The 23,344-nt window shown below is 53.2% G+C and overlaps 1 protein-coding gene across 3 annotated transcripts in view; it reads right to left on the reverse strand.

Annotated features, from left to right (window-relative positions):
* Positions 1-23,344, reverse strand: part of KLHL24 (kelch like family member 24) — a 78,980-nt gene that overhangs the window by 7,523 nt on the left and 48,113 nt on the right. For all 3 annotated transcript variants that reach the window (XM_076052292.1, XM_076052291.1, XM_076052293.1), the window contains 4 exons: positions 21,712-21,896; positions 9,423-9,541; positions 1,096-1,284; positions 70-258 (listed from right to left, as the gene is read on the reverse strand). In XM_076052292.1, the coding sequence (XP_075908407.1) occupies positions 70-258; positions 1,096-1,284; positions 9,423-9,541; positions 21,712-21,896 (682 nt within the window). The remainder of the gene's footprint in view (positions 1-69; positions 259-1,095; positions 1,285-9,422; positions 9,542-21,711; positions 21,897-23,344) is intronic.

Genomic DNA, 23,344 nt, shown 5'->3' on the forward strand with positions numbered 1-23,344 from the left:
CCGTCCGCGCGGGATCGAGTGTTTCTCCCTCTTCTGGGCGGGGGGGGGGGGTGGGGGGGGACACCCTACCTGCTTGCTGAAGGTGGTGGCCACGTTCATCCAGTAGTCCTCCAGCGGGTCGTAGCAGAAGATGTTGTTGGTGAGCCCTCCGGAGACGTAGATGAGGTTGTTAAGGCACACGGCGCTGATGCAGCGCTTGGCGATGGGGATGGAGGAGCGCAGCAACCAGGTGTTGGTCACCGGGTCGTAGCACTGCACCTGGATTTAACAGCGAGGAGGAGGAGACGGGTGATGCAGGTGATGCGCCGTGCTCGGCCCTCGGAACATCAGGAGGAGCGAGCCGGCTTCACTTTGTATCCGTAAACGTGTTGCCTACTACGGTGCAGTGAAATTCAAGGGGAGTTTACGGGTCTCTCTATAAACCTATGGGTCTCTATAGGCGTCTAGGGGTTTCTGTGTGAGTCTATGGGGTCGGTGCAAGTCTATGGGTCTCAATACGAGTCTCAGGGTTCTCTCTGCATGAGTAAAAAATTGGCAAAACATTAGGATAGCATTTGCATTCACTTTACGTGTCTCTCTCTCTCTCTCTCTCCGTGGTCGCGTGGATTTTTCTCCGGGTCCTCCGGTTTTTACCTCCACATTTAGAATCAACATCACGCGTTTAGACTATTTTGCTGCTATACATTTCCATGCGCGAAAAACCACTTGGTAGAGCTGTCATTTGTGATAGCCAGGTCACTTGTGATAAAGACCTATATATAAGCCGTGGCGGTCTGTGCGCAAAATAAACCATTTTTTATTTTACCAGGTAAGACCCACTGAGCTGTATAGCTCTTTTTCCGAAGTGACCTGGCCACAAATGATAGCTCAACGAAGCGGCTTATCCCGCGTGAAAATTTAGAGCAGCAAAATATTTTTTCCTAAATGTGTAGGAAAAAATGCCCTCCACCACGGGGAGAGAGAGAGAGACACCGCAAAACTCCAAACATACAGGGTCGGGACCGAGCCCACGGCCTCCCGCACACCAGGCTAGGTAGGTGACGTCTCCTGGCCACCGCGGCACAAAACGCACGCCCGCGGCGTTCGGCGGCCCACCTTGTCGGAGCAGGTGTTGTCGTCGGGGCCTCCGCCGATGACGTAGAGGCGGTTCGAGCAGCTGGCCACGGCCGGCGAGCTCACGGCCTCCTTGAGCGGCGCCACGTCCGTCCAGCGGTTGGCGAACGAGTCGTAGCACTCGACGCTGCTCAGACGCGTCTGCCCGTCGTAGCCGCCCACGGCGTACACCTGCAAGCGTGCGAGCGCGTGCGAGTCAAACGCAGCGGGTCGCTGACCCCCACGGTCGCCTTTTAACAGGCTGCTGGGAAGCGTGCCGTTGTGAAAGAGGCTCAATATACATACGCACACATACATCACACGAACTCCAGTCATGCTCGGTAGCGGCTTTTGGCTGGCCATCGAATAAGGACGGTCACCGGCATTGCGCGTGTTCAGATGCGTTATTGCGGCCGTCTGGAACGCTCTCCTTTCCGCTAATAGGAAGCCACTGGAGCTATGCAAAACCCACTTGCCACTGTTAAGGCTAGCCATTTGCTGAGGCTAGTCATTTGTTAAGGCTAGTTATCTGCTGAGGCTAGTTATATGTTGAAGCTAGTTATATGTTGGGGATGTTTATCTGTTGAGGCTAGTCATCTGTTGAGCCTGATCATCTGCTAAGGCTAATCATCTGCTAAGGCTAATCATCTGTTGAGGCTAATTATCTGTTGAGGTTAATCATCTGCTAAGGCTAATCATCTGCTGAGGCTAATCATCTGCTAAGGCTAATCATCTGCTAAGGCTAATAATCTGCTAAGGCTAATCATCTGTTGAGGCTAATCATCTGTTGAGGCTAATCATCAACTAAGGCTAATCATCTGTTGAGGCTAATCATCTGCTAAGGCTAGTCATCTGTTGAGGCTAATCATCTGTTGAGGCTAATCATCTGCTAAGGCTGATCATCTGTTGAGGCTAGTCATCTGTTGAGGCTAGTCATCTGTTGAGGCTAGTCATCTGTTGAGGCTAATCATCTGTTGAGGCTAGTCATCTGTTGAGGCTAGTCATCTGTTGAGGCTAATCATCTGTTGAGGCTAATCATCTGCTAAGGCTAATCATCTGTTAAGGCTACTCATCTGTTGAGGCTAATCATCTGCTAAGGCTAATCATCTGTTGAGGCTAGTCATCTGTTGAGGCTAATCATCTGCTAAGGCTAATCATCTGTTAAGGCTAGTCATCTGTTAAAGCTAATCATCTGTTAAGGTTAATCATCTGCTAAGGCTAATCATCTGTTGAGGCTAATCATCTGCTAAGGCTAATCATCTGCTAAGGCTAATCATCTGCTAAGGCTAATCATCTGTTAAGGCTAATCATCTGCTAAGGGTAATCATCTGCTGAGGCTAATCATCTGTTGAGGCTAATCATCTGCTAAGGCTAATCATCTGTTGAGGCTAATCATCTGTTGAGCCTAATCATCTGTTGAGGCTAAACCTCTGCTAAGGCTAATCATCTGTTAAGGCTAATCATCTGCTAAGACTAATCATCTGTTGAGGCTAGTCATCTGTTGAGGCTAATCATCTGCTAAGGCTAATCATCTGCTAAGGCTAATCATCTGCTGAGGCTAATCATCTGTTGAGGCTAGTCATCTGTTGAGGCTAATCATCTGTTGAGGCTAATCATCTGTTGAGGCTAGTTATAAAATGAATGCCATTGCAGGGCAGAACCTTTACCTTTTACACAAAAGGGGAATTCCAACGCTCGGTATTTGGGTTTTGCAAATATCAAAGCACTTGCCCAACGCAGGCTTTGATGCAAAAACACACACAATTCCAAATTCTTCCGGAGCACCACAGATATCGATTGACCAGGGTTGCACCACCGTGCTAATAACAAACGCGTGGCGGAGTGAGAGTGGCACATGCCTACTGAGATATAATAAAAACGTAAAAAAACAGAACTCAAAATAAGTTTAACAAGTAGCCTTTCGCGACCAATATTTTCTTAATAAAGGTTTTTGGGTTAGATCGCGTTATTTATAAATGTGTCGTAACCCTCCACCACCCGACACGGCCAATCAGAAAAAAGTGTCACGTTGACAAAGGGCAAATAGTTCACTACTTTAGCCCACCGGTGTGTTGAAGAGTGAATCAACAACATTTACAGTTTGAGTACGACGTTTCGCTGGTAATTACATCCAGCATCATCGGGCAATTCGCCAGAATGGTGAAGCCCTCGCTTGCTCCAGGTCTTAAATAGAGCAGCAGCAGGGTGACGTCATCATTTAGCTCATTCAGGTGCAGCGATTTGAGGCGGAGTGTCTCATCAGCCTTGCTTGACAGAGATGTTCATGGCAAGGACCCTCGAATGTGAAACTAATTTCGTGACAGACCCTTTCACAATCTGAAATGGGAGTGGCGGTGCCGAGGGCAGAAAGAGGTCAGCACTGCACAGCCCACACCGCGGCTGTTGCGAGTGATCTCCCGGCGCTGGCCGACGTCCGTACCCACACGGACGACGCCGTCTCACCGCGACCTCGGGCTCGCCGCCACGTGCCGAGGCAGCGCAAGTCGTGGCACGAATTCAGACCCGGGACGCGCCATCGCCCCGAGTGGTCTCCTGGCCGCTGACAACCCTGACGGCGCACGCAATAAGTCCCGTGCCCCGGCTGGCCAGCCTCTTTGTTGGCGAGCATTTTTTTACGGGCGTCTCAAGCGGACCGAGCCATGGGGTCCATTCCTGAAATTCCCCGTTAAGTTTAACGGTGGTGCGCAGCTCTACGAGACGCTGACGTGGTTTAACGGTCTGCACATCGAGCTTGCAACCCGGAGGTTGCCGGTTCTTTACCATCTCTCGCCGCGGCAGTCGAAGCAATGCGAGTTTCTTGAATCCCCCCGCCGCCCCCGCCTCTGTCCATCAGAACTGTATAAGTTAGATGATTGATAGGGCACGCTGTGGTCGGGAAAAGTGTGGGTGTCCCACCTCTTATGAGGACATCTAGCCAGCGTGGACGCATCATCCGAAATACCCCGTGGAGCGGTGGTTCTCAAGAGTGTAGTAGTCCTGGACCACCAGATGGTGAACCTCCACGATGCCAATGCAGGCCGATCCGGACAATAATGACAACGTTAATGCCTCTCCTTATGGACGTTAATTCATGTTTCATTCGTGATATTTAATTTAAAGACTAAGTTAAGTAAACTACCCTGATGAAACTACCCTAGTCATTTTTATAACGTAGGTATTTGGGTTAGGTCGCATAAATATAAATGCGTCGTTAAAACCACCACCAGCCGACACAGCCAATGAGTAAGGTCCGTCACGTACACAGAACGTGCCAATTCGTTACTAGCACAGGACCCCGGTGTGTAGAGAGAGAAGTGAATGATTTTCATCACCAGGGAGGTTGGTGGGTGGGCAGGGTGGTCCGTGGAAATGTTTACATCGGCCGAGTGGTCTGCGGGCCCATAAAAGTTTGAGAAACACCGCTGTAGAGAGACGCTCTCAAAGCTCCGTCTGGCGGAGTCCCTTCCGCCAGCGGTGGCATGGCTGCACCTTCACGTTTTAAATCCCCACAAATAAATCCGCAGCATCAGAGCTGATCCCAGGCAGTCCGAAAAATTCCCGGACACGAAAAAAAAAACCTAAAAAATAATTCCACGGCCGTGCAAAATTTATTTTGGGAAACAACAGCCGGGCGGGTGGTGACAGCGGCGAGGGGGAGGAGAGTGGGAGAAAGGCCGGGGCGACGCGGCTGGGGAGGCATTTGCGTCGCTACCAGCACCGCCGGCTTGGCAAACATCTGCAAAACGCGAGCGTCGTTCGGCTGCACAAGCCGCCACTTGTTCGTTAGGGGGAAAAAAATAAATAAAATAAAGAGCGATTGCGTGAGATCGCGCGCAGGGAGCTTGTCTGCGATGCGGCCGAATCCCCATGCCAACGAATGAGTGCGGCACTACCGCCACCGTTAGCCGCTCGTCGTGCGTTCGGCCCGAGGCTCTGAAATCTGCACGCTCGAATGTCCGTGGTCATCGAAATTTCAGTTCCTTGCAAACGTTTGTAGCAAAAAAAAAAAAATCCTCACGTGGTTTCTCGATTGCGCTATTAGCGCCACGTTACAAGAGGAAGAATCCGATTTCTCGCAGAACAGACGCAAACCCTTCCCCTCTTGCACAGCGGTCCGCGGAAATGGATATCACAGAACTAAATTTTGATTTGAAGCTTTCGTGACTGCAGGGATTCATATTCTTGGTTCTTTCGGTAAAGTCACCACGTAGACGGGAAGCAATAAAATAATACAAATGTTTTTTTTCTTTCGGTAAAGTCACGTAGAAGGGAAACAATAAAATAATAGAAGGGAAACAATAAAATAAAAAAATATATCTTTTATTGTTTCCCTTCTACGTGACTTTACCGAAAGAACCAAGAATATTACAGTACTTCAGCGATTGCCCTTGAATAACCTCAAGTGCCCAGAGTAGGGGGCAGCACTTTCTTTGGCGATTGTTGCCATGGGGGGGGGGGGGGGGGGAATCAGAAAATCCACGAGAATTCAGATTTGGCTTGACGAGACTGGACGTAGTGGCGGGGGGGGGATATGGGGCCCGCAGCCCCGGCCAAGTGGAGACCTTGCGTAGGGGGTGAGGGGGGAAAAGGGGGTGGGGAGGGGGTCAAGACAACTAACACACTAAGGGGAAACAGCCTGACGCGTGGACTTTAAAGGCGGTGAACTGGAGCCGCGGCAAGTTTTCAAACGGCGCCGGAGGCACCTCGGGGGCGACGCCGACGCAGCGTCCGGCTGATGTCTGTGGAGCGGGCTTCTCTGCCTGGAGTTTAGGAGTTTTTCCACGCGCGCGCGCTGCGGGAAGCCGGCTCCACGCTTTATCGCGTGCGGGCTCACGGCTGCGGGGCTCGCTGGACGTATCGCGATGGGCACGTGACCCCCACGCGTGCGTGTGCGTGCGTGCAGCGCGTGGGCTCCTCAGCGACAACAGGATGCGCGTGATTGGTCGTGCGAGTGGGAGAGAGTGGGTGTCAGAAAATGCGTTGTATTTTTACATTCGACGGACTGTGCGTGCGTGCGCACGTACGTATATATGCGCGTCCTTTGAAAACAAATCTATCAGATTTTTTTGTCCTTGGTTTAAAATGAAGACGCGGCCGTGTAGCGCTCAGCGGCGCCCTCGAATTGCAATCTGGAGGTTGTCGGTTCAATTCAATCTCCCGGCGCGGCACTTTTACAACAACAGGGGACGACTTTTATTAAACCCCTCCAGCCCGTGCCTCCGCTCACCCAGCATGATGAATGTGTTCGCCACAATCCATCGATCGGCAGGTCCCCCCCGTGTGGTGGGGGAAAGTGTTGGGTACTTGCGCCTGTTACCAGATATCCGGTCAGCGTGGAAGAGTAGGCCAAAAACACCCTCGGGCGGGTGGGCTCTTTAGAGCACCCTCTGGTGGAGGCCCTTACACTGAAAGTGGTGTGAAGATGCAATCGCAGGGCTGTGCCTTTAACCTATATTTACACTTGCCGGAGTGTGCGCGTGTGTGCGCGTGTGTGCGTGTGCGTGTGCGCGTGTGTGCGTGTGTGTGCCTTTTTTTAGATTAGGTTTTAAAATAACTGTTTAAGCCACCGCTACCGCTCAATTTCCCCCCCCCCTCTCCTGCTCTCCGCAATCTTTGGTCCTGCAGATCTAGTGTCCACCTGTACACGAAACAGTCTAACCGTGGCATTGCATAATTCTTCTTGCTGCTGCTGCCGATGTAAACGCAGAGCAGCAACTACAATTTTCCACTCAGGTGGTCAAGCCCAGATAACGGCGTCAGGAGCAGCGGGAGAGCATCATCGCTGCGATGTCTCCTTCGAGTTTGTGGATCGGGCCATTGCGTCGCTATACACGCTGTACTGAGCGGTGTGTTCTTGGTGACCGCAGTTGCACACTGCTGGAAAGTTGAACATTTTCCCTTTGTGCATCAGGTAGCTGCGTCATCTGCAGCGGATCCGGTTTAGGGTGGACCATGAGCTTCGTGGAAGATCAAACCCGGCGAACTTCTGCGTTGGGTATTTTACAAGGTATTTGTTTTCGAATTCTTTTGAACTCCATTCAGCTCTCGAAGCAATTGACAGGGTGTTAAAATAATGCCGCTTTCGCCTGCGGCCCACACATGCCAACGATAACATCCACTCGCAATGCTCAACTTTGAAACCAAATGCTTGCTATTCAAGTGCGAGGTGCATCTTGGCTCATCTTACCGGTGCCGCTGTGTCCCCATGTGCCCCACTGTGTCACCCTGTGTCCCAGTGTGTCCGTGTCCCGCTGAATCCCACTGTGTCTTCCTGTCTCCCCGTGTCCCTGTGTGTTCCCGTGTGTCCCGCTGTGTCCCCATGTGCCCCACTGTGTCACCCTGTGTCCCAGTGTGTCCGTGTCCCGCTGAATCCCACTGTGTCTTCCTGTCTCCCCGTGTCCCTGTGTGTTCCCGTGTGTCCCGCTGTGTCCCCATGTGTCCCACTGTGTCGCCCTGTGTCCCAGTGTGTCCGTGTCCCGCTGAATCCCACTGTGTCTTCCTGTCTCCCCGTGTCCCTGTGTGTTCCCGTGTGTCCCGCTGTGTCCCCATGTGTCCCACTGTGTCCCCATGTGTCCCACTGTGTCCCCCTGCGTCCCGCTGTGCAATAGATAAGGAATGATTCACCGCTCATTCCGATTCAATGCATTGTCACAATTCTGTGGGGTGTCGTGTTTCAACTCATGACACCTTAAAAAATATATACAGCAAAATCCCTGTTATCCAGCATCCATGGGGAATAGGGGGTGCCGGTTAATCAAACATTCCAGTTATCTGAGAGTTATACTTAGAGTTCACCACATTTTCCGAGCACATACAACTTTTCGAGAAATAAACTGAGGCCTACATTTTCACTAAGATATACGAAACGATCTACAAAAAAAATGTAGGATTTTTTTTTTTAAACTACATTTCGCTGTACAAGAATACGGGTAAACCGTACGGGTTGACAGGTACGGGATAACAACAGTGCTTTTTCTGTCTAAATATATTTTATGTTGTAGGTGAATGCCTCGACTTGTGTGACACAATTACACGAAGCAGATACCAAGGGGAAAATCGATTCCAAGGCGAGGGATTCGATGCACGCATCGCGAGCGTACGAATCCGTGTTATTCGATTAATTGCCGCACCACTGCAATGCTTTTGCTGGCTCACAAACGCATACCGTGTCAACCCACCCGGTTTACCCCGTATTCTTGTACAGGGAAACAGAGTTTTAAAGTCCACACGGCGTACAGCCGTTTCGATACGGGCAAAAAAAATGTGTGTCTATGTGTTTGTGTTTCTCCCTTGCCATGGGACTTTGTAGGATGAACGTTGAGATTTATAAGGGGCACGAGGTGACCACAACTACGGGCTGAATTGGCCTGCATTAAGGTAGGGCACTGATAAGGGGTTGACAGGGATGACAACGCTACGGCCGGGTTCGTGCAGAATGGCTTCGCGCGCATGACGAAATGTAACGGCCGCCCACAGCAACGATCGAGCGACCCCACGTGCGGAGTGGGCGCTGACGTGCAGCTACGTACGCGAGGTCGCTCCTTCTCCGAATCAGAATATGTAGATATACTGGAGGAATCCGATGAGCTATAAAGCTCTTTTTTTTTTACAGATGTCCATTAGTTTTCACTGGCGTCCAGTAATTTTCACAGATTACCCCGATAGCCTGGATCTCCCTTCCCCCCAGCCGTCTGTGCTCTCAACTCCCTGCCTCTGATCAAGTCTGGGCTCAAGACGTCCTCACTTCCGCTGCCTATGGGACAGGCTTCCTCGTCCTCTTTACAAAATAAATGTGCCCCCATAAATGTGTTTTTTTTTCCGCATGGCGTCTTCAGATCCGGTCTCATCGTATTGCAAATAAATAAATGAGCAAGACAATATGCCTCCTTCCCATATCTGTCTCCTCTCACGTAAAAAAAAATATATAAAAGTTTGACACAATCCATCGGAACACACAGCCTTCGGGGGGCGCGTAATTTCAACAGCGTGGTTCAGCACGAGCAAAACTCTGTACCGGTTTCACCAGCCAGAGCCAGGCTCGCTTGAACCAGCGGTGGCAAACTGCCAGACGTTTATCGGCAAGGCACCCTCTCTTGTTAAGACACGGGCCCCCAATTCAACGCAAAACCTACAGAACACACGTAACACACAGCATTCATTAGCGCCGCCTCGGAGACTTTACAGGGGGCGTACTGGCCGCTCGTTTGCTCTCTCGCCTACGGGGGAGGCCTTCATCCAGCAGCGGGATCGATCACGGCCGATCGATCCACCGCCGTATGAGGAACGACGATCCCAAACGGCGCCGCGACGATCGCGGGACAACGGCTCACCTTCCCGTGCAGCACGGCCATCTTGTGCCGCCACCTTCCCTTGGCGAGCGACGCCACGCGCACCCACACGTTGAGCTGCGAGTTGTACATCCACACGTCGCGGCTGTTGATTCGTCCACCTGCACAGAGGCATGGGCGGGGGGGGCAGGAGCAACACACGAGGGACGGTCACACGGAATGCAATCAGAGTACGGGGCCCACCTTGGGGGCGACCGGAGCATCGAGCGGCAATGTACGGACGAGGGCACCCACCTGCAAAGGAGAATCGGGAGGAATCCGATGAGCTATGAAGCTCAGGGGAAAAACCATATTATTACATTTTGGTACTGGTAAAGGAGGTCTAATGATGTAGATGCTCACCCCGTGCCCTCATTACCTTGATAGTGCATTGTTTTTGAGCTGTGTGACGCCTTTTGGCGTCATCTGGTCCAGCACCAATTGGGTCGAGGCTCAAAAGAAAGCCGTCCCTTGGTGTGGACCAATCAGTTTCAAGGACAATGCATATATTATCAAAGTATGTTTTTTGTTTGCATTTTGACTGCAGGTATTGTGGTTAATGCAGACATGAATCCTTGTAAAAAGGTTTCAGTTTTGTTGCCAGAAAAAAGGGGAAAAACCCTATTATTGAGCTATGAAGCTCTTTTTCACAAATGTCCAGTAGGGCCAGGTCAGAAGGTTACAACAACAAACAGTACAAACACACGATAGTATAGGAAAGGTAAATTTTATGTTTTATATCTTTTTTGTATTTCACCAGGTAAAGGCCACTGAGCTGCTACGAACTTACTTAACTTATCGAGTCTCAGATGCGATTCGCGAATGGCCAAAATTGCGGAGAGCAAGTTCGTGAATAATGAGGGAATTGTGTACAGCGATGGATTGAAACCCACTGTGCAGAGCTTGCAGTGTGACCCCTCTGTGGACTTTCTCTGTACTCCGGTTTCCTCTCACATGCCTGTCAATTCAACAATGAGCGTGCTCCCATCATCTCAATAGGGAACCCTCCGCTGACAAAGAGTCCCGGACAAATCAGTGGTAGCCTCATTGGTGAAACGGTAGACACAAAGGGAGACGAAATGAGACAGAGAGAGAGAGAGAGCTAGACACCGAGAGACAGAGGGAGACAGAGAAGAGGAAGACAGAGAGAGCACGGGAGACGAGAGACACCGAGAGACAGCGAAACAGAGAAGAGGAAGACAGAGAGCACGGGAGACGAGAGACACCGAGAGACAGAGGGAGACAGAGAAGAGGAGACAGAGGAAGACAGAGAAGAGGAGACAAAGGAAGACAGAGAGAGTACGGGAGACGAGAGACACCGAGAGACAGAGGGAGACAGAGAAGAGGAAGACAGAGAGAGTACGGGAGATGAGAGACACCGAGAGACAGAGGGAGACAGGGAAGAGGAAGACAGAGAGAGCACGGGAGACGAGAGACACCGAGAGACAGAGGGAGACAGAGAAGAGGAGACAGAGGAAGACAGAGAAGAGGAGACAAAGGAAGACAGAGAGAGTACGGGAGACGAGAGACACCGAGAGACAGAGGGAGACAGAGAAGAGGAAGACAGAGAGAGTACGGGAGACGAGAGACACCGAGAGACAGAGGGAGACAGGGAAGAGGAAGACAGAGAGAGCACGGGAGACGAGAGACACCGAGAGACAGAGGGAGACAGAGAAGAGGAGACAGAGGAAGACAGAGAAGAGGAGACAAAGGAAGACAGAGAGAGTACGGGAGACGAGAGACACCGAGAGACAGAGGGAGACAGAGAAGAGGAAGACAGAGAGAGTACGGGAGACGAGAGACACCGAGAGACAGAGGGAGACAGAGAAGAGGAAGACAGAGAGAGTACGGGAGACGAGAGACACCGAGAGACAGAGGGAGACAGGGAAGAGGAAGACAGAGAGAGCACGGGAGACGAGAGACACCAAGAGACAGAGGGAGACAGGGAAGAGGAAGACAGAGTACGGGAGACGAGAGACACCGAGAGACAGCGAAACAGAGAAGAGGAAGACAGAGAGCACAGGAGACGAGAGACACCGAGAGACAGAGGGAGACAGAGAAAGGAAGACAGAGAGAGCACGGGAGACGAGAGACACCGAGAGACAGAGGGAGACAGAGAAGAGGAAGACAGAGAGAGCACGGGAGACGAGAGACACCGAGAGACAGAGGGAGACAGAGAAAGGAAGACAGAGGGAGACAGAGAAAGGAAGACAGAGAGAGCACGGGAGACGAGAGACACCGAGAGACAGAGGGAGACAGAGAAGAGGAAGACAGAGAGAGCACGGGAGACGAGAGACACCGAGAGACAGCGAAACAGAGAAGAGGAAGACAGAGAGCACAGGAGACGAGAGACACCGAGAGACAGAGGGAGACAGAGAAAGGAAGACAGAGAGAGCACGGGAGACGAGAGACACCGAGAGACAGAGGGAGACAGAGAAGAGGAAGACAGAGAGAGCACGGGAGACGAGAGACACCGAGAGACAGAGGGAGACAGAGAAAGGAAGACAGAGGGAGACAGAGAAAGGAAGACAGAGAGAGCACGGGAGACGAGAGACACCGAGAGACAGAGGGAGACAGAGAAGAGGAAGACAGAGAGAGCACGGGAGACGAGAGACACCGAGAGACAGCGAAACAGAGAAGAGGAAGACAGAGAGAGTACGGGAGACGAGAGACACCGAGAGACAGAGGGAGACAGAGAAAGGAAGACAGAGAGAGCACGGGAGACGAGAGACACCGAGAGACAGTGAAACAGAGAGTGTATTTCGATATAACAATAGGTTTTACCATTTCCGGCAATAAAACAGTTGTGTCAAGATGTTAAAACACCAAACAGAATCCTTATTCAAGGAGTCCTGTCTGCATTAACCACATACAGCACTTGTGGTGAACATACAAACAAAATACATTGCTCTGGTAGTATATGATGATGCATTGTCTTTGAAATCGATTAATTATCAGGGCATGTTTTTTGTTTGCATGTTCGCCACAAGTACGTAATGCAGACAGGACTCCTTGAATAAGGATTCTGTTTGGTGTTTTAACATCTTGACGCAACTGTTTTATTGCCGGAAAGGGTAAAAGCTAGTGTTACATTTGAATACTGGCAAGAACGGTCCCATATTGTCTTTCGAGTTTACCGAAAATATTATCTCAAAATATACGTTCTCTTTAGATTTGGCCAAATAATGAATTAGGCATTCGATATTCGGAACAGGAATGACATATTATTAACGTACCCCCCACCCCCGCCTCATAACCATTAACAAAAAAACCCCCTCTCATTCCATTTCTTAACGCTGACAACAACAGAAACCGCCCGCTCGATTTTCCCCCAGTCACGGTCTCGAATGGTCCGTTGCCAGGCAACGCAGAGAGAGGTGCAACTGAGAGGCTGGGGGTTGTGGGAACGTGAATAATGCACGCTGGGACGCGTGCCTTGCGCCCGGCGGTCAAGCGATCCCGGGGCGTGCGAAACGATTAACCCTCTCCCAATTGCGGTGACGCACGCCGACATCGCACGTGTGTAAAAACAGCGGCGCTACAACGCCTCGCTGAGCAGCATAAAAGCCGCGCCGCTCGCGCGTTCCGAGATTAGGCGGTGAACGGGACACCCCCATACTCTTTGGTTCTATTCGGTAAAGTCACGTAGGTGACTTTTTACCTACGTGACTTTACCGAATAGAACCAAAGAGTATGGATCCTTGCAGTCACGAAAGCTTCAAATCTAGAAGGGACACCCCCCCCCCCACCCTGCAACTTGCAAGACGTACTCGGAACGGGAAAGGAGTCAGCGATCGATGTTTCTCACTCTTGGTTTAGGAACGGCAACAACAACAGTTTCGTTTTTAAGAGAGGGTAACGAGGTGGTTGACAGCCGGGGATGCCGCAGCACCATAACAAGATCCCGTGAGTCGCCGGCTCGGGAGACGTCACGGTGGCTGCGAGATGTTAACTACCTCGCCTGGTATGCAGGAGGTCGTGGGTTCAATCCCGACCCTGATGCCTGCTGCTGCTGTATATTTGGAGTTAGAATTTGACTCTCATGCCGTGGTGGCGTGGATTTTTCTCCGGGTCCTCCGGTTTCCCCCCCCCCCCCCCACCGCATTAAGAATCAGCATGCGTTTAAGAGTATTTGGCTGCTAGAAGTGTCCACGTGATAAGGCACTTCGTTGAGTTGCCTTATGTGGCCAGGTTGCTCCTGAAAAAGGGATACACATAGTTTCGATTTAAAGCTTTCGTGACTGCAAGGATTCATCTTCTTTGGTTCTTTCGGTAAAGTCACGTAGAATGAGAATAAAATAATAAAATAACACAATAAAATTCTCACGACGTTTCGGCCGCTTACGTGACTTTACCGAAAGAACCAAAGAAGAGATACAACATAGCTCAGCGGACCCTGCCTGGTAAAATAAAAAAAAATGTTTAGTTTATTAGGAACACCTCCTGCGGACCGCGAACAAAACAAGACCTGCACCCTGAAGGCTGAGAGAACAAATCCTAACTTGGGGGGGGGGGGTTGACTCGGCTCGCCATCGACAAAATCAGAACCACGTTGTGAGGGAGTCGACAGCGGGTGCACTATTCATGCTGCCAATGGAAAAGGCCGTTACTGGTGTATGGGTTGTGTGTGAAAATAAATAAAAAAAATGCTTTACATGGAAACGCAAATATGGGAGTGGGGTGGCGTTGTTATTCGCCTACTTCTCTCAATAGAACAACGTGTCAATAAACACGGACCCTGCTGGATCGATAGGCACTGTGCGTAGTTAACCGTGTTAATCGGAGGTGCCGGCGGCGGCGGCGGTGGGGGGGTTGGAAGGACAACAAACTAAACACACAAAAAAACCAGAAAGAAATAAAGTTTTCAATCAACGCAGAAGCGCGTCTGAAAGCGTCGTGATGCGGCGACCGTCGTCCCTACGAGCAGCCGAAAGCCGCGGCTGCCGCGGCCGCGACGACGGCCGGAGTCCGCGTGGCGATGGTTCACGATGCTCGGTGAGATCGGCGCGGCCGCTCCGCAGCCTTCGCACAAAGCCTGTGTGGCACGTGCCCATGCTCCACGCGCGTGCTGCTTAATAGGGCTTCATTATACAGCAATCATTGGGCTCCGGCAAACGCAACAATTTATAGCAGCAGTGGCGGAAGGCTGGGGGGGGGGGGGGGGGGCATGGGTCGGAGGGAAAGAGGGCGAGCGAATTGAACGCACCGAAAGTTTCCGGTCACGACGCCTCCTCGCGACACGGCTCAGTAACGAGGGGGGAGGAGGGGGAGAAGCAGCAGCAGCAGCAGCGGGTACGACGACTACACACGGCTCGAGCGATTGACCCATTTCTCCTCGTCGACGCTGTGTACGACGGCGGGGGGAGCCGATCAGCCGGGTTCGTGCGTACGCGTCGGGGATGCAGAGCGAGCCGGCGGAGGGCCTCGGGGGCGCTTGCGAGGTGCAACTGCGTGGCCACGTCAAGCATCGATGGCTCACTGGCGGGGGGTCACGGGACAGATTGTTGGGGCGAGTGCTGTTAGCAAGCACCTATGAAGGCCGACACGGCCCATTGAGGGGGTGAGCGGCCACAGCACCACGCCTACCGCAACAGGTACTCATCATTTGGGGCCGAGTCGACCTAGGGGAGGCCCAGGACCGGCTCAGATATTCGTCGCTGGTGTTGGCCGTGAGCGGGAATCGAACTCGGGCCGCCGGGTTCGTAGCGCTAACCGCTACACCGCTTCGGCAGCAAACACACACGCAACACACACGCACGCACGCACAACACACACGCAACACACAACACACGCACGCACAACACACGCACGCACAACACACACGCAACACACAACACACACGCACGCACACACACACAACACGCACGCGCACACACAACACACGCACGCGCACACACAACACACACGCACACACACACACAACACACACACAACACGCACGCGCACACACAACACACGCACGCGCACACACAACACACGCACACACAACACACACACACGCACAACACACACGCAACACAACACACATGCACACATGCACACACGCACACGCAACACACACGCACGCACACAACACACGCACGCGCACACACAACACACGCAACACAAGCACACGCACGCACAACGTACACAACACGCAACACACATGCAACACAAGCACATGCAACACAAGCACACGCAACACACACGCGCGCACAACGCACACACACACGCACGCACAACACACACAAAACACACACACACCCAACGCACACACACACACGCACAACGCACACACACACGCACAACGCACACGACACGCCGCCATCGAAGCGGGCAGGGGAAGGCGGCCAAGCTTCATGGCGGCCGGATCACGAGCAGCCAATTATTCTTCTGCACTCATCTGCATCGAGATTGCAGCGCGCGGCAGACTCGATGCAGATGCGCAAGCGCGGCACGGCACCATCAGCGCGGCAGAGGTCTACCGGCGGTGGATGCGGCGCGTGACTCTGGGCCTCCTGGTGGACCGAGATAAGGACGCCGACAAATGAGGCCGTGCGGTCGCAGCTGTTGCAGGCATGATAGCGGCAGCAGTCACGGCTGTGCTGCACGAGGAACGCTCAGCCAGGGGTGGGGGAATGTAAATCAGCTACACAGTCCAGAGAAATAATTACACTGGGCTCTTATTCTGTTGCAAAAAAATAAAAAATAAAAATAACAAATAAACGTTTTGTGTTGGCAGTGGGAGCACGATCGCGGCGGAACAAAAGTCAAAAGGTAATGGTGCAGCTCTGAAATTTCCTGCTCATGCCACTGCAGGCAGAAGGGCCTCCATGAGAGGCGGAGAAGCTAGTAGAGAGGGCCCCTCGAGAGGGTGGATCGAGGAACGCTTTGATAAGAGAACGTGCGCAGGTTGGCGGTGGTGAGATGTTAACTACTTCGCCCGGTTTGCAGGAGGTCGTGGGTTCAATTCTAACCCTGACGCCTGCTGTACATTTGCGCGTTCTCCCCGTAGATTTCTTTTTTAATCCAGGTTCTCTGGTTTGTCACCCCCCCCCCCCCCCCCACATTCAGAAACATGCGTTTGGAGTATTTGGCTGCTATAAATTTCCACATAAGCCACTTCATTGAGCTATCATTTGTGGCGACGACGCTTCTGAAAAAGAACTCCATGGCTGAGTGGGCCTTACCTGGTAAAATAAAAAAAACATAGTTCATAGATTAGTTTCTATTTCTGCCACGGTCTCGGTCTGACCGATGACAGCTGTCGAATTCCGGTTAAGTCTGTTGCTGTGGATTTCATGTGGTCCTTCTCCTCGTCTGATCGACTGAAGCAGTCAGACAAGTTATGTTAAGTGGGTTTGGGCTGGACAAGTCTCTAGCTCTAGACGGCACGAGAGCAGATGTCTATAATAATTACAGAGGCAGCCCAAGAAGCGGAACGCGTCCGAGAGAGATCGTCCGATGAGGAGACGGAACGATGGGATCAGTTTGCGTGCACGGCCGCTACGTGGGACGATGCAAACACAGGGACACGAGAGTTGGTGGCGGTTATGGGGGAGGGGGGTTTGGAGGCCTTCATCCAGCAGTGGATTGACCACGCGTGTCAAACCGTGCGTCCAAGAAGACCCGACCGTTCACCGTTCATGCGAATTTGGCGCCCCATGTTACATCGCGACGAGAAAAGTCCATTCGGGAATAGACTCTTCCCCCCCCCAACTGCTGGGGAACGTCGTGGCGAGTGAGCACGGGGCGGCAGCTGCACCGGCCAGCGACGATCGCCTCCACCACCACGGCCGACGACCGGCGCCCCGGTCAAGCGGCGACGCTCGCGCTCCGTTCGAGTCGCCGGGGCTGGCCGAGCGGGCGTCCGCCACCACGGACCAGCGCGTGGATCTCACTCACCGAAGCTCTCATTTTGCAACAGTCTGGCCCCCCTTTGTCTCTTCTGCCTACAGAAGGGCCCATCCCCCCTTCAAGTCGCATGCGTTTTTGGTCCCGCCCTGGAAACAAAAACCGCACGCGTGCAATAACAGAATTCGGGTAGATGATGATGCGCCGTCGTCATCGGCAACGGTCGGTCGAACCGCTGCCGCATCAGAATGTTGTTTTTTTTTTCGACCGGAGGAATACGATGAGCTTACGACGCTCGTTTTCACAGACGCCTCCGCGACGCGACGATCCCGTCCGGCCACGAGCCACGGCCGTACGAGCCGATCCGACCGCTCCATCTCCGCGGTGGACGCGGCTTTCCCTTCGGCTGCCGCTCGGTAGTTACCCTCGCCCGCCTCGGCCGCTCTTCTCTGGTGGTGCAGTTGTTGTTGTTGTTTTGGTGTTGTTTTGTTGTTCGTCGGATTTTCTCATTCTCCAGCGTTCGGAGCCGAACATCAGTGTCGGCACAACTGCAGTTTCATTACAGCATCACTTTTGCTTTTGTGTAAAGACCAGTGCCATGTAAATGTATAAATCACCACTTCATCCTCGGTCGTATACATTTTTAGCCACGTGTTAAAGTGTGGACTCCGAAGCGATTGCTTTCATGAAAAAAAAATCACAACACAATTGCACATTCATTCATCACTGCCAGGATCTTTAACAACAATGGAGGCGTGGGCGTACGCGACAGCTAAAAATAAAAACCGCGCTCCTGTTCCGCGTCCGGGTTCCACGCTGGTCTCGCCCGCGCGATCCATCATCGATCGCTCCCCGCTCGCGACGCCGCAGGGAGCGCCTCTCTCCTCCCGCGGAGCCGTCGCGCTCGCTGCGCTGTTCTCGGTGACACAGATCGACAATTTGCATCACGCCTCGGCAAGCACGGTCGACGCCGCCGCCGCCGCCGCCGCCACCACCACCACCACCCTAATCCCACTTCCCGGCTCTCACGGCCACTGCACCCGCCCCCAACCACCACCCCCACACCCCCCAGGGCTAGGAGCTGCTCCCCCCACGCGGCCAGACAGATGCGAATTATGGCCCCAGTGCCCTCTGGGTAACGAGGAGTCGTGTTATGGAAATTGCCAGCAAGTCGCTCGCTGCCCGCCTCTTTTTTAGTTCTGCCGCGCGTCGTTCCGCGCGATGTCCGACGTTTTGCTCCACGTGAATTCAAGAACAGACTGGGTTCCATGTTTGCCAAAATTATGTCCCTTCCGCTATTTAAGTCCCGGTTAAGAAATAAACCTTTGATGACTACAACTTTTGAGTCAGACCTTGGTTTTGGGTGTGCTACGTGTCCTGCGAGGGGGCAATATATATTGTTCACTGTTGTCTTGTACGGCGTTGTGAGATGCAATCTTGAAACCACGCCACGAGCGGCACGACCCAGAAAACGCAACGGAGAGCTGAGAATAAAAAAATAATTAATAATTGGGGCCACTGTCGTGCCTGCCGGCTGTGCCCCAAAAACGAACGTTGATAGAAAAGATTCATCTGGGTATCAGATTTATTGTCATTTCGGGAATACTGCGCGCATTATAAATTGCATTCGCATCACTATCGTCATTCTCACCGAATATTTTCTGGGTCGCCGGCCAAACCAGAGATGGGCACCTGACTGGTAGCCGCAGCCATAGTGAGATGCACACTGGATGTGGTGTGTGTCGGGCGCAGACATATATTCCGGGTCACTGACCAGGGACCGATGCGACTGCAATTAAGCCGGGGATGCATCTCATTATAACAAACGGACTCAAAACGCTTCGACGTAGAAGGGGGCGTTTGATCATTTTTTTCACGTGGGCCACATGACTGTACGCTTAATCGCGCGTCGGAAACCGGCAAACGCGCGCGATCCAGGCGTTCGCCTTCAATCAGCGCCCCTGCACGAACATTAATCTGCACAGATAGGCCGGGGGTCAGCCGGGGTCGTTTAGAACACCCCGCGGAAATCATTTACGCCCCAACGCCCGCCTGCCCGCCCTCTCGCTGCCTGCCGCGTCCCACCCACCGCCCTGGGACGGTGCGGCGAACCGGCTACGGCAGCAGCAACGACAACAGCAGCCCGCGGCAAAGCGGCAGCCAGATGGGTGGCAGCAGGACCACCGCCCTCTGCCGCTACCGCCGCCGCCGCGGGTAGCAATCGGCAGATGGGATGCGCAGATCCCACGTGACACTCGGCCCCTGGGGCTGCTGGCACCGCACCAGGCTCGAGGGGGGCCCTCTTTTAAAGAGGTGGTCCGTGCACGTACGCACGTTGAACTTATTGCGCCTACGATTAGCAGGGTTGGCCGCGTTCGGTGCGAAAAGAAGCTCCAACGTACGCACGTACGTATGCGTCCAACCGTGCTGGTCGGAGGTGCGGGACGATGACGCCAACGATGATGACGAGAGCTAACGAATCACAGCGCTGTGTCGAGCCACTCGAAAGAAAGGAAAAGTTGCAGCCCTGCGAGGGCTTGCACACATCACTGCTGGCAGTGGGGTGGAAAATGTGAGAGCACCCACACTTTACCCCAGCACCACCACCACCACCCACACTTTACCCCAGCACCACCACCACCACCACCCACACTTTACCCCAGCACCACCACCACCACCCACACTTTACCCCAGCACCACCACCACCACCCACACTTTACCCCAGCACCACCACCACCACCCACACTTTACCCCAGCACCACCACCACCACCCACACTTTACCCCAGCACCACCACCACCACCCACACTTTACCCCAGCACCACCACCACCACCACCCACACTTTACCCCAGCACCACCACCACCACCCACACTTTACCCCACCACCACCACCACCACCCACACTTTACCCCACCACCACTACCACCACCCACACTTTACCCCAGCACCACCACCACCACCCACACTTTACCCCAGCACCACCACCCACACTTTACCCCACCACCACCACCCACACTTTACCCCAGCACCACCACCACCACCCACACTTTACCCCACCACCACCACCACCCACACTTTACCCCAGCACCACCACCACCACCACCCACACTTTACCCCACCACCACCACCCACACTTTACCCCAGCACCACCACCACCACTTTACCCCACCACCACCACCCACACTTTACCCCACCACCATCACCACCACCCACACTTTACCCCACCACCACCACCACCACCACCCACACTTTACCCCACCACCACCACCACCACCCACACTTTACCCCACCACCACCACCACCCACACTTTACCCCACCACCACCACCCACACTTTACCCCAGCACCACCACCACCACCCACACTTTACCCCACCACCACCACCACCCACACTTTACCCCACCACCCACACTTTACCCCACCACCACCACCACCCACACTTTACCCCACCACCACCACCACCACCACCCACACTTTACCCCACCACCACCACCACCCACACTTTACCCCACCACCCACACTTTACCCCACCACCACCACCACCACCACCCACACTTTACCCCACCACCACCACCCACACTTTACCCCACTACCACCACCACCCACACTTTACCCCACCACCCACACTTTACCCCACCACCATCACCACCCACACTTTACACCACCACCCACACTTTACACCACCACCACCACCACCCACACTTTACCCCACCATCACCACCCACACTTTACCCCACCACCACCACCCACACTTTACCCCACCACCACTACCCACACTTTACCCCACCACCACCCACACTTTACCCCACCACCACCACCCACACTTTACCCCACCACCACCACCCACACTTTACCCCACCACCACCACCCACACTTTACCCCACCACCACCACCCACACTTTACCCCACCACCACCACCCACACTTTACCCCACCACCCACACTTTACCCCACCACCACCACCCACACTTTACCCCACCATCACCACCCACACTTTACCCCACCACCACCACCACCCACACTTTACCCCACCACCACCACCCACACTTTACCCCACCACCACCACCCACACTTTACCCCACCACCACCACCACTACCCACACTTTACCCCACCACCACCACCACCACCCACACTTTACCCCACCACCACCACCCACACTTTACCCCACCACCACCACCCACACTTTACCCCACCACCACCACCACTACCCACACTTTACCCCACCACCACCACCACCACCCACACTTTACCCCACCACCACCACCACCCACACTTTACCCCACCACCACCACCCACACTTTACCCCACCACCACCACCACCCACACTTTACCCCACCACCACACGCGCTGCGCCATTCCCGATCACAACCACCACGCCCTGTCGTGAGCATCACCGTTAACACCATCATCACCACCGCCAACATCACCACCAACACTTCCACCACCACCGCCACACGTACCAGAGACGAGGATGTCGTTACGGAGGGCGCACACGGCGTACTCGGACTTGGTGAACTCGGGCAGCTTGGACAGCGACGTCCACTCCCCGGTGATGGGGTCGTAGCACTCCGTGTAGGGCAGGTTGAAGCCGCCCACTCGCTCGCAGCCGCCCACGATCACGATCACCTCCGAGCAGCCCGTCGACCTGCGGCATGCGCGTGGCAAACACGGTCAAGGCGGGCGCGTGCGACGGCCAAACTAAAACGAAACCATTTTTAGTTTCAGCTTAGTTTTTTCGTTTTTCCGCGGCAACGTTATTCGATGCAGAGCCAATAGCCGTTGCTGCGAGGATGACCGGAGTTCGCATGACGGTTTATGCTGCTTGATGAGCTCAGCTATCTTGAACCTATATCCCTGCACTGTGAATTGCCCGAAGTTCCATGATGGCTATAATAATAATAAGATGGATTCTGGCTTAGCAATCATTGGAAGGATTTGATCAACTATTTCGGGTCTTAATTGATTGTTCACGCTTACGGTGGCTTTCAGACCGCATCCATTATTTTCGTCTCCCCCCTCCTCTTTTCCGGACATAGATGGACTCGTCCATCTGAACAAACTGCCAAATCGCTCTCCGTGGTGCTAACGTTAAAAATAAACGCCACTTTTTTCAAATTTTCTTGCTGTGGTTTTCACACCTGATGATGATTGCTTGTGTTGCAGTCGAAACGTCGTGAGAATTGTATTGTTTTATATATTTTTATCATTTTATTGTTTCCCTTCTACGTGACTTTACCGAAAGAACCAAGAATATGAATCCCTGCAGTCACGAAAGCTTTAAATAAAAAAAATAATCATTTTCGTAGATTCGGTGTTCGCAGCATTACTTTGGCGCGAGGTGCTGACACAAAATGGGTAGTGTCTGCCAATCGGGGTCATTGGCCCGGTTGCATTACCAAAGTAAGCAATTTGCACCCGTCCGCACTCGGCAAATTTGAACCGTGACTCCTGCACACACGCCCGGCTCCGTGTGAAACCAAGATCGCGGGGACCTTCAAACGTCCGCCGTGAAGCAGACGGCGTGTAATCACGGGCAACGAGCCGCACGGTATTAACCAGGGTGGCGGCTGGGACCGAAATCGAGAACCCCTCCAACAATTAGAAAATCGCCCCGCACGCCACCTTCACGCTGACACGCGTCCCATACACGTGTGACCCTCACGGGGTCACCTCCATCGACACGACGCTGAGGGGGAGTCCACCCACGTCCCATGGGCAGTTGCCCACCGAGAGCTGTTGCTGCGACGATTGAGCAACAAAAAATATTTCTATGATAAACCGGCCAACGTGGAGCTGAACCCTCTGGCCTTTGGCACCGCCCCGCGCAGCGATAAATTACTGATAACACACACCGGCCACGTCCCAAGGGCATCTCACTGGCTCTGAGACCCTCAGTGCCTGGCTTTGGCTTGACGCACACGTTCGACAGAATTCTAAACTGAACTAAAACAATTTATTTTGTATTTATTTTATTTTACCAGGTGAGGCCCCTTTGAGCTCCATAGCTCTTTTCAGAAGCGACCTGGCCACAAATGATAGCCCAATGAGGTGGCAATTCACGTGGACATTTATAGCAGCCAAATACTCTAAACG

The sequence above is a fragment of the Petromyzon marinus genome, chromosome 55 (genome assembly GCF_048934315.1).
Source record: "Petromyzon marinus isolate PM22_M1 ecotype Great Lakes invasive population chromosome 55, UKy_Petmar_22M1.pri1.0, whole genome shotgun sequence".
NCBI lineage: Eukaryota > Metazoa > Chordata > Hyperoartia > Petromyzontiformes > Petromyzontidae > Petromyzon > Petromyzon marinus.